The sequence below is a fragment of the Phalangium opilio genome, unplaced genomic scaffold, assembly GCF_054372755.1.
Source record: "Phalangium opilio isolate 3A_F unplaced genomic scaffold, DU_Popi_V2 ptg000032l_1, whole genome shotgun sequence".
NCBI lineage: Eukaryota > Metazoa > Arthropoda > Arachnida > Opiliones > Phalangiidae > Phalangium > Phalangium opilio.
This window is the reverse complement of record NW_028324159.1, coordinates 11134762-11147159: the sequence shown is the minus strand read 5'-3', so window position 1 is coordinate 11147159 and position 12398 is coordinate 11134762. Positions and strand designations below refer to the sequence as shown.

Here is a 12398-nt window from a genome sequence, read left to right as displayed (position 1 = left end):
TTTTCGTTTCGGGTTTTCTGGTTCTTTTGGGGAGAGCTTTACAAATTAGTAGCGCCGGACTGAAACAACACTACTAATTAGGGATAATTATGCTTCGCGACTTTGTGGTACTAGTCAAATGATTTAAAACCGTGTTCATTGGGAACAGTAACAAATTTATTTTAATACAAATTAAAGAAAGTTGAAGTGGAATAAATGTTCTTTTGGAACCTAACTTAATTTCTGCATTGGGCAGATCCCTTTTGGGGCTGACTCGAACTTGCGAGAGCAAAAGGCGTTCTAGTTAAAAAAGAGTTAAGAATTTCACTGATTCATGGTGGTTCGGGGAGAAAAAGTCGTAGAAAAAAGGGGGGGATGAAGCAAGGAGCACTGTATTGTTGCTAGCTACTGCTTGACAGGGGTCTTTTAACCCCTCGAAATTTAAGGTGCGTCCCGGTTTTTTCCCCGTACCACAAGAATTCATCTTTGACGTGAATGCAAATAAAACAAGATAAAAATCTACAAAAGGGACTAAGGTTATCGACCAAAAATAGAAAAAAAGTATAAACATAAGTAAATATAACACATAAGTAAATTAAACATAAGTAAAAATTACACGCAAGTAAATTACACAATTCAAATTTTTGTATTTCGCGCGTAATTAATCTTAATCTCACAAGATATTTAACAGTTCCCACGCTATGCAATAGACCCATTAATAAATTCCTCCAGGGAAGCAAACACAGGAAGGGAAGGTTTTTTTATCTCGTTCCAAGAGGCAATGCCAGACGGAACCCAAGTTCACTACACGCGGGAGGCTATAGCCAACTCGCACTGCCTCTAACGGTGCTTCATGGTGCGAGATAAGAAAACAAACTGGCACTGTGTGTTCGTTTCACTGGATGTAATTTATGGATTGGTCCATAAAGTCTTTATGTGACTCAGAGTAATAAAAACGGTTTATAGGCACAATAAATCAATTCAAACTAAAATCCTAATACAAAGAATACAAAGAAACGTCGAACACGCATGCATTGAAGTTTCGATGCCAATTTGCAAATGAAATCTGTAGCTCCATTTAATTTTTTACACGTCAAAATCATTAATAAATTGTATTTGCCTCTGGAAATTTATTTTTAGGAACTTCCGTTTTAAAAATATATATTTTTAAAATTTTTGGATGTTTTTACTTTTTGGCAGCCATTTTAGAAAATGGCGACGACGCAAGCATCCTAGAGGAAGGGACTTTAAATATATTTTTGGTTACGTCAAATACTACCTGTGTGCCAAATTTCAGCTTGTACCTGAAATTGTTGGGGTTCGGGCCATTTTTAATTTATCGGTCCTGAGCTAAATGCATTTATATTTAGATTTTAAATTCTAAAGAAATTCCATTCAACTAGTTAAGAAATTCCGTTGGTTTTCATTCGAAGTTCTTAAGAAATTTCCCTGTTATTCCTTCAAACTACCTTAAAAATTCCCCTCGTATTTCCTTCAAGTGTTTAAGAAATTCCCGTCGTATTCCTTTGAAGTGCTTAAGAAATTCCCGTAGTATTTCTTTGTAGTGCCTTTGAAATTCCTTTGGTATTCCATCGAAATGCCTAAGAAATTCTTTTCGTATTCCATCGAAATGCCTAAGAAATTACTTTCGTATTTCATCGAAATGCCTAAAAAATTATTTTCGTATTCCATCGAAACGCCTAAGAAATTATTTTTGTATTCAATCCAAGTGCCTAAGAAATTATTTTTGTATTCCATCCAAGTGCCTAAGAAATTATTTTTGTATTCCATCCAAGTGCCTAAGAAATTCCCTTGATTTTACTTCGATGTGCCTAAGAATTTCCTTAGGTATTCCTTGGAAGTGCCTAAGAAATTCCTTTGGTAATCCTTCGAAGTGCCTAAGAAATTCCTTTGGTATTCCATCGACGTGCCTAAGAAATTCTTTTGGTATTCCATCGAAATGCCTAAGAAATTCCCTTGGTATTACTTCGAAGTGCCCAAGAATTTCCTTGATATTCCTTCGAAGTGCCTAAGAAATTCCTTTGGTATTCCATCGAAATGCCTAAGAAATTCCTTTGGTATTCCATCGACGTGCCTAAGAAATTCCTTTGGTATTCCTTGGAAGTGCTTAAGAAATCCCCTTGGTATTCTTTCGAAAGGCCTAAGAAATTCCTTTGGTATTCTATCGACGTGCCCAAGAAATTCCATTGGTATTCCTTGGAAGTGCTTAAGAAATCCCATTGGTATTCTTTCGAAGTGCCTAAGAATTTCCTTTGGTGTTCCATCGAAATGCCTAAGAAATTCTATTTGTATTCCATCCAAATGCCTAAGAAATTCTATTTGTATTCCATCCAAATGCCTAAGAAATTCTATTTGTATTCCATCCAAATGCCTAAGAAATTCTATTTGTATTCCATCCAAATGCCTAAGAAATTCCTTTGGTATTCCTTGGAAGTGCTTAAGAAATCTCCTTGGTATTCTTTTGAAGTGCCTACGAATTTCCCTTGGTATTCCTTCGAAGTTCCTAATAAATTCCCTTGGTATTCCTTTAATGCCTTAGATATTCCCTTGGTATTCCTTTGAAGTGCTTTAGAAATTCCCTTGGTATTCCTTTTAAGCGCCTAAGAAATGCCCTTGATACCCCTTTGAGGTGCCTAAGAAATCCTACAATTTTATTACGATTTTCCCAAGAAATTATCTACATTTTTAATTGCGTAGCATATTATGCTATTAGATAATCACAAGAAAGTTCTTAGATATTAAAAATGTATGCAATTCCTTGGATTGTGAAAAGGCTTCTCTACTCTTGTAGGCTTTGAGCAGACTGGTTCACAAATAAATTTAAATTTATAATTCCGTTTTAAGAAACGGAATTTTTAGGGGTCAACCAAACCGCTCCGAGTATTGTAAAGAATTCTACCAAATTCTGTGAATACTAACAGAAACTTTTATTATTTTTTTTTTGACATTAAACTTAAAATTGCTTAAAGGGACAGTGAAGAATAGAAATCCAGTTTTTTAAACTCTAAGGGCTGTTAAAATATACATTAAAGATACATTAAGGCCCCGTCAGAGAAAAAAGTTTCGGAATTCTTCCGATAGGTGCTAAAATTTAGTAATAGCGTACATTCGTCTCGTTTTGACGAATTTTTTCCTCAACTTTAATACCACTACAATTGCCTTACAGCAAAGGTAAAGGTGTAGCCTTGTTATAAATGTATAAGAAAATATGGCAACAACGTGTTCGGTCCTGGTGACAACTAAATCTGTAACGAGTATAGGGGCGGTAATCCGTCGCGAATCTATTCTATTCAAAGTTCCCAGCCCCTTTCCATAAGTGAGTGGGAGTGTCTCCGGGCTGCGCTGCCTCGGGGCAATTAGACAATGGGTAAAAGTGCAAATAAGGGGAAAACTCTTGTGGATGGAAGAAGTAATCGTGTTGAGTTGGATCTCGCGTTAGGTTTTCACCCAGGAAAACTCGAGGGGTAAATCACTCTTTGGAAAGGTGTACACCGTATACACATTACACTTGGTAATACAATGTTATTTACTAATACACGCGAAAATTTGATATTATTTGGTAATGCAGAGTAAAGTGTACACCGGAATACACATTTGACTTGCCATCGGAAAAACTACATTTCAATACATTTGAAAACAAACTCTTTCATACCCGCAGTTATTGATTGAGAAAAGCTTAGGCGTATGACTACATAAGGTAGAAATATCTTAGAAAAGAAAGTAGTTTCAAATTCTGCGGGTTGGTTTAATTATATTTTATCGTAAATTCCGCAAGCGCCCATTTCTACAACATTCTGTTTGTTGTAGAAGGGAAATGTCACAACTTCCGCCACATTAGTAGTAACAATATGTTGGAGCTGGCCCAGTGGCGTGGGCTGGCGTGAGGAATTGGCGTGAACTGATAGGGGGGAAATTGGCGTGAAATGTTGTGATGTCAGACTTGGCGTGAACCGATAGGGCAAAATTGGCGTGTAATCTCATGTCGAACACTTGAGATAGGGTTATCTATTCCCGTTGGCGTGTCTTATCTTATTTTTTAGGAATATAATAAATGCATGACATCACTGCTTAGGGATCCACTTTTGAATTATGGCGATTAAAACCCATGTCACGTGTGCGGGGAGTTAGGCTTAAAACTAGATTTCATATTATTAAAGAAGTAGGCGGGGAATATGAACGGAAAAAAGAGAGTACAGTTTTCGGATACGACAGTGTACCTGATTCTTCACGAGGACAGGAGAAACCATGAACTTCGCACCCTGCAATGTTTTAGAGTGCAATTAAAGTGTAAATACGACGACATATTAACTCCCATATTGGAGATGAAAATTGAACGCATCGCTAAGCCTTGTCATGGGTTTGGGGTTTTTAACGCCACGTTGACTTTCGACAACGTGGTGGGAGGGTGACTTTCGACAACGTGGTGGGAGAGTGACTTTCGACAACGTGGTGGGAGAGTGACTTTCGACAACGTGGTGGGAGAGTGACTTTCGACAACGTGGTGGGAGGGTTAAAAAAGTTTTCCTCCGTGGTCTAACCCGGTTTCTCCTTTCCATCGAAAACTTGCAGAGGTTAACGGTAATAGTTAGTATAGGGCGCTGTCGGTTAGCTGTGGCATAGGGGCTAGCCACAACTCCTCTATGCATTCGCAATAAGTCGCAAGATGACTTGGTCCAATTAGCTAGCTGAACTTTAAATTATATATGTTAGGCTTAAAGAAGCGTCATATCGTCTTTCGTCAACGTGTTTGAGGGTGCCATAGTAAATACCCGGGTTCAGAGCGTCATGGTAAATTTCCGTTACGTCGTTGATTGAGAAAATACTCCCATCATATCTTGGGTTTTCGTCTCGCGATAAGATCCTATAAAAGACGCGGTAGTTAAAAGATAAGTCATTTTACGGCTCTTCAAGCTTTTCACCCCGGCTTACGATATCCACCTGTCATCACGTAGAAATAGAGTTAGCTAAATTGTATGTATACTCCTAACAATATAGTTAACCCTTGCATGTCCATTTGTATCCAGACTTATAATTAGAGTATTCGGCTAATTTTTACTCCATCAGGGACGAATCAAAAGCGTTCTCCGAAACTGACAATACGCCGGACACGCCTTCCTGTGCTATCTGCTGTAGTGAGGATGGTAGAGTGAATTCACCCATTACTTTAGAAGCCGCCGTTAGACGAAACAACTTAAGAGGAATTGAAAATTTTGGTGCTATCGGATGGGATAAAGATTACGGAAAATCCGAAAGGACTATAGATCCCGAAAGGGGGAATTACTAATAAACCCCTCACCGAATGAAGTCTATAATGTAGACGATGGTGAAGGTTATATATGGCAATACGTTAATGGCCCTGATATAAATTTTTGGTTTGAAACACTTAGCGATGTACAGATTACTAACTTCTACAGTACAATTACCCTCAGGGTCATTAATTGACATGTATGCTAGACAGTTTCCATGTATCATAAATAAGAAGACCCATCAATTCAAATTGAAAGTATTTGCGGGAGACACTATCCACGTATTTACCGTACACCTCACACCACACAAAATGTACGGAATGCCAAACCCAAATATTTGCCATTTAGGGAGTTGTCATTCCCGCAATGAGGAGGAATGCAAATTTTGCACCTTTTATTACGGTGGATACGAATTTCATTGTCCATACTAGTACTTAAGAGTTCTGAACTTAGCTCTTCATATGTGTATGTTTATGGTATATAAAACTAACAAAACCGTAAGGAAAAATTATAGTGATGAAAACGACCTAGGTACGCATTATATACTATTCAAGGCCCTGCAGATTTGCAGGTTAGCCGAGTGTCTGTGTGATAACACTCACAGTTTAATGTTTTACGAAGTTCATTATCACATGAGATCCAATGACGCGAATAATTATTTCGCGAGTAAGTATTTCGCAGACATTCTTTAATTAATAAAACATTTGTAAGTTCTACATTTTGTAGGCGAAGGATAGTGTTAAGTGCTAAACAATATTTGTAGAATCTCGAATAAAAAGAAAATGTTTGAATGATATGGGCTTCTAATTATTTTACGTAGGTTTAATATAATTAATATTACTTCAAACACTTCTTATTTCTGTTCAAACATTTCTTATTTCAGTTCAAACATTCACGATTTCCATTCAAAGTTTCACTATTTATGTTCAACTATTTCAGTTCAAAGTTTCACTATTTATGTTCAAAGGTTCACTATTTCTGTTCAAAGTTTCACTATTTCTGTTCAAAGTTTCACTATTTATGTTCAAAGTTTCACTCTTTCTGTTCAAAGTTTCACTCTTTCTGTTCAAAGTTTCACTCTTTCTGTTCAAAGTATCGCTCTTTCTGTTCAAAGTTTCACTCTTTCAGTTCAAAGTTTCACTCTTTCTGTTCAAAGTTTCACTCTTTCTGTTCAAAGTATCACTCCTTTTGTTCTAAGTTTCACTAGTTCTGTTCAAAGTTTCACTATTTCTGTTCAAAGTTTCTCTATTTCTGTTCAAAGTTTCACTATTTATGTTTTAAGTTTCACTATTTATGTTTAAAGTTTCACTATTTATGTTTAAAGTTTCACTATTTATGTTTAAAGTTTCACTATTCATGTTTAAAGTTTCACTATTCATGTTTAAAGTTTCACTATTTATGTTTAAAGTTTCACTATTTATGTTCAAACTCCCCTATTTATGTTTAAAGTTTCACTATTTATGTTCAAACTCCCCCATTTTTGTTCAATTTGCCATTTTTCTGTTCAGACATTTCTTTTTTCCGCTGAAACGTTTTTTATTACTGTTCAAACTTTTGTTACTTCTGCTGATACGTTTTTTATTACTTTTCAAACTTTTGTTGTTTCTGCTGAAACGTTTCAAACTTTTCTTATTTTGTTGCAAGTTTATTTATTCTTTTTCCCAAGCTTTTCATGTTCCTGTCCTAATTTATATTATTTCGGCCATTTAATTACTTTTTCCGAAATTTTACATCGCTTTACTAATTTCCATGGTTTTGAAATCGAATATCAAAGTTCCATAACCAAAATTCCCATGTAATATAAATGTGATGAATACGGAAAACGAATTTTCAAGATGAAAGATACGTAGTGTAAAACGGATGATTCAAAGTTCAGACTAAATAACAGAAAATCAATGAAATACCATCTCCTCATTAACATTATTAAATTATGTTCCGATATTATGGCAGTTTGGTTTCTAATATGTTTATAGGTATTTACGTAACAGAACACGTTTCGAAATGACTGAATTGCGGTTAAGGTTTCTTCACAAGAAACTAAAAAAGCGGTTGAAAGTGACATGAAGTGTCTATAATTCAGTTAAAAGTATCGGTAAAACCCTAAAAATTGGTTAAAGTTTCCCTAAATGTTTTAATAAACGTTTCGTTATTCGACTTAAATATATCCGATATTGTTAACAGATAATGAAGTTGAATGACGAAAAAGAGGTCGGAAGTGTTGTTAATCTACTAAAATTCGGATGAAACTGATGTGAAATGAAAGTATTCGATTGAAAGCAAACTAATACGACTAACACCAAAAAATATGTTTACGTTCCGTTAAATGACTAATAAAAGCCACGCTATTCAACTAAAATGTGTTTAATATTGTTCACTATTACTGAAATAAAACCGATAGAGAAGTTGAATGTCCAAAAAAGTGGCCGAAAGGATTGTTAATTTACTAAAATGTAGTTTAAAACGCTGTGAAACCAAAAATATCGATTGAAAGCAAATTAATATGACAAATAAAGTGCATAAAAGTGTTGTAAGTCTTGGAAACGTTGTCAAATGAATAAATTTTAATAAAAATTGTTGTGAAATGACTAACATAACAAATAATAGTTACGTCATATCTCTAAAATGCACTTGAAAGCGATGTTAAATATCTTTAATGGGATTGAAATGGTTAATAGGTGACTGAAAATGAAAACCCTTTCACGATGTTGTTAAGTGAATCCCTAGTTTTAGGGAATATGACATGACAGGTTAATATTCCCCGGTTTGGTGTTTGAAACATGTACCCCGTGGAATAGGGACAGAGTACCTCACTTTACATATAATTTACCAAAGTTTCACATATTCTCCTTTGGAACAGAAAAACTACAATGCAAGAACAGGTGGACACGCGTAGTTTCAATAGAGTATGATATACCACAGCCAATGGACGAAAGTGTTAAGGCTGTCAATCTCAAGACCGAGTGGGGGCCGCCTAATAAAACACGCGCCGGAAAAACAGAGATACACCTGTGGCGGCCCTCCCCCTGCTTAACTTCAATTTAGAGTAAATTGGTTCTCACAGTTTTGATCTATTTAGAGATCAAATTTCACACACTGTTGAGATCCGCGAGAAGTATTTATATCCTTGCAAAATTTATAAAAATATTAAAAACATTACTAACAACTGTACTTTTGTCATTTCATGAACATTCAACTGCTTTTTAGTTCCTTTTAATGTGATTTGAACCACATTTTAGTAGTTTAACAAAACTTTGATCCACTTTCTTAGTCGTATTAGTTTGCTTTCAATCGAATACTTTCATTTCACATCAGTTTCATCCGAATTTTAGTAGAATAACAACACTTCCGACCTCTTTTTCGTCATTCAACTTCATTATCTGTTAACAATATCGGATATATTTAAGTCGAATAACGAAACGTTTACTAAACATTTAGGGAAACTTTAACCAATTTTTAGTGTTTTACCGATACTTTTAATTGAATTATAGACACTTCATGTCACTTTCAACCGCTTTTTTAGTTTCTTGTGAAGAAAACTTAACCGCAATTCAGTCATTTCGAAACGTGTTCTGTTACGTAAATACCTATAAACTAGGGCCCTGCGAATCATCGATTTACTATTCGACAACGAATATTTGCCGAATAGTAGGGTTCGATTCGTCAGTTTTACACCTCAATCGAAGTCTCGAAAAATAGTTACATTCGAATCGAATAACCGATTGACATGGTTTCAAAATATAATTACGAGACGAATATTCGCCTCGAACTTCGGAAAGATGATATATCGCATCGAATATCGAATATTTTAGTTCAATACCGTTATTGCCATAATCAAAATGTCCTGGACGTTCGAGGATTTAAACCATCATGACGGAGTAGGTACAATTATAGCCACTGGAATACGTAAAGACAATGTTCCCTATTTTCAACAGCATTATTTTGTACAGTTGAAAATGAAGTACACTTTCAGGTCAAAGATATGTTTATTTGCTAATATCCATCAAATGACATACTACATCGTCTTCGTTTAATACAATTGAACAATTCTAATTTTATAGAGTGCTAGATAATATGGTTGAGCAACTATCTTTATTTTGTTTTTATGGACTCTCAATTTTACATGTAAATAACAATTCTTTGTTTGTTCGTGCCCATATAAGTGTTTCAGCATTGTAGTTTGATAGAGAATGACGATGATCAGAGAATATTTGAGACCCCACAGAATTTACCCTTTCTGATGCGCAGTTTGTAGCTTGAATAGCCAGTAAATCTCGACATCCAATACAGGTTCTTTAGTGTAGTCTTCAATCTCGGCATGTAATTTCTTGGAAGGGGTAATATTAGAAAGTACATTTTGTTGACTTCCACGTACCTTATTAAATAAGGTGTCAAGTAGGCTTCGTTCAGTTCTTGTTTCGCCACAACCGTTGTCGTTCAGTACAGCCTGGTTGTGCGTCTCACTTGTTTCATCATGAGTGTTAGCATCGTTGAGGTCGTTGTAATGCAGCTCATCTAAGTAGCGTTTCACATCCAATGTGTGCTGGTCGCTTAGTAAAGTGTCTTTAAATCGTGGGTCCACAAACATCGCTGCCAGTAGGTGGGCTTTAGTTAGATCGAATCGTTCGTTGAGTTGCTTCAAGACTTCGTCTCTGAAGGCTTTAACTCCTTTCGCTGGGGCTGCCTTTACTTCGTCTTTCAAAATAGAGATAATTGGAACAATAAGGCTGGACGTGACTGATGTATCAGCACTGAAAATTGTAGTGGCTTCCGCTATGATGCTCAGAATGGGCAGAGAGGATTCCAGAGTGTCTTTCAAGGGTTTGGTCAAAGTCTTCGCGCTGTTTTTCTTCTCCACGCATTCCACCAGGGCAAGTGATACTGCGACATCGTTTGTCTTCAGCCAACGCAAAAGACTGAACGTACTGTTAAATCGAGTAACAACGTCTAAGGGAGGTGATGACTCAGGACTTCCATTGTCAAATCGATGTTTCTTTAGGGAATTTGCACCTACTGTAGAGCAATGGAAAAATGCCCCAATTCTATGAGCGCACTTGATGACATTCTTTATCATTATTTGAGCTTCCAACGCTCCATTAATCGCAAGCTGTAGCTTATGGGCGGCACATCCTTGCCACTTCACTCCCAAAGGTCGTGCGGTGCTGGGCATCGAGTTAGTTGTATCTGTGATAGAGAAGAACACTTGTGATAGGTCTAGATTATAATGCTTCAACTGTGTCCTTATAATGTTTGGTCCTTATAACGTATGGTCAGCATCTCGAATTTCCAAGTTCGACCCTGATAAGCATTTGGAGTACAAAACCCATTCATTCTCGTTGATATAATGACATGTAACGACCAAGTAGTTACTACCGTTACCACTTTTCCAGTGATCAAACGTTATGGAAAATCGTGAACTACCAATATCGGTCTTCAACGTTGACTGCAGTTTCTTTTCCAGATCTATTCTTGTGTCGTTTAATTTTCGAGAGAGTGTTGTGGGATGTGGAGGACTGTATCGACCTTCAGTTAGTACAGAGCACAGGTACTTGAATCCGGAACCAGCGACTGCCTCAAACGGTCTCGCATCGGCTGCGACGTATGTTAGTACAGCTTTATCATACTGATCCTAGTCTAACTGTGGTAAAGGTTTACGTTTCTTATGTGGTGATGCAGTTGACGATGACCATGAATATAGTGACCGTTTCGCTAAAGATGTTTTAGCTTTGTGAGCTGTGTCTTCTTTGGCCTTTGCATACTGAACGGGATGCTTCCTTTGCAAGTGACTCCATAAATGAGAGGTTGTTCCACTAGACTGTATGGCAAATGTCTGGTGACAAGTGTTACACCGAAAGTCGGTGGCAGATTGAACGAAATGTAATTTCACGCATGACATTGTTGTAGGTTTGCTTATAAGAATACTTATTTAAGCTGGCATAATTATTTATTTATACTTCGATGTGTTACACGCGATTACAATCTTAATTCTGACATACAGTATTTTGCGTAGCCTTTTATATCAGACTTCCAGTAGGCCTAGATAACAAATTGATGTTTTTTTATTCAGGTCTATTACAACAGACATAACTGTGAACCGTGGGTTGAAGTGTCGCACAATATATGTTACCTTCAGTGTGCAAAACTAAACTGCAGTTTCAAACATTCAATGTCTACAATTGACCGTTTATGGCAGGGATGTCCAACCTTCATTCAAAATTAGAAACCAACAAGCGGGCCACACAATGAAAATTCACATATTTTCATTTATTTTTTAAATTTTACAATTGTTTTTACCAGTTTTAGTGAGAAACCTGACATTGGGGCAATTCTCTAACTTCTTAAGCGAGTTATCGCAAGTGATAACTATTGTGAAAAGGGTTGATGCCAACCTCGTTTGTTCTTTGAGAGCGCGAGATCTAAATAGGCTATTATTTATATGGATGTCTCGCGTATTCCGCTCGTGCTAATAAAAAACAAGGTGGGCAAGTTTATTTTTACCGTCTTTAATACTCACGAGAGTGATAACTTATCGAAAGCTTTAAACTAGTCGATAAGTTATCGATTGCTTTATAACCAAAGACGGTAAAAAATAAACTTGCCAACCTTGTTTTTTATTAGCACGAGACGAATTCACGACACATCCTCCGATTTTCGTTTAAGGTTTGATGACACATATAAATAATAGCCTATTTAGATCTCGCGCTCTCTTAGAACACATGAGGTTGGCACCAATCCTTTAGACGATAGTTATCACTTGCGATAACTCTCTTAAAATGATAGATAATTGCCCCTACTTTCTCTTAATATTGTATTCTTTCACTACAGCAACTGAATCCCTGCATATTAAGAAAACTGGCCTACCTTGAACAGAAACAAAAGAATAGTTGTACGTCCATTTCTCTTGAAAAACGCGATAACTCTCGCTAGGCTTTCTTTTTTGGAAACTTGAACCCATATTTTAACATAAAATTGTTTCAGTCTCAACGAAACAGAACTAAAACTGAGCCTTGAAAGTCGGACCAAAACGGGCTGCAAATAAGTTGTTTCAGGCGAGTAAGAACGGTGTGAAATTAGTAGCATATTACCATCTGGTGACAGTAGTTATACTTCGAATTTCTAAATATGGCTATTTTAGTAGAAACGTCTTCGTCAAAA

General features: G+C 36.4%; 1 protein-coding gene across 1 annotated transcript; it reads right to left on the bottom strand.

Moving 5' to 3' along the window:
- Positions 1-9471: 9471 nt before the first annotated feature.
- Positions 9472-10413, bottom strand: LOC149686162 (zinc finger BED domain-containing protein 4-like). Its single transcript, XM_089871093.1, has one exon. It carries the CDS (start codon positions 10411-10413, stop codon positions 9472-9474), a length of 942 nt encoding a protein of 313 aa, XP_089727219.1.
- Between the last annotated feature and the right edge of the window lie 1985 nt (positions 10414-12398).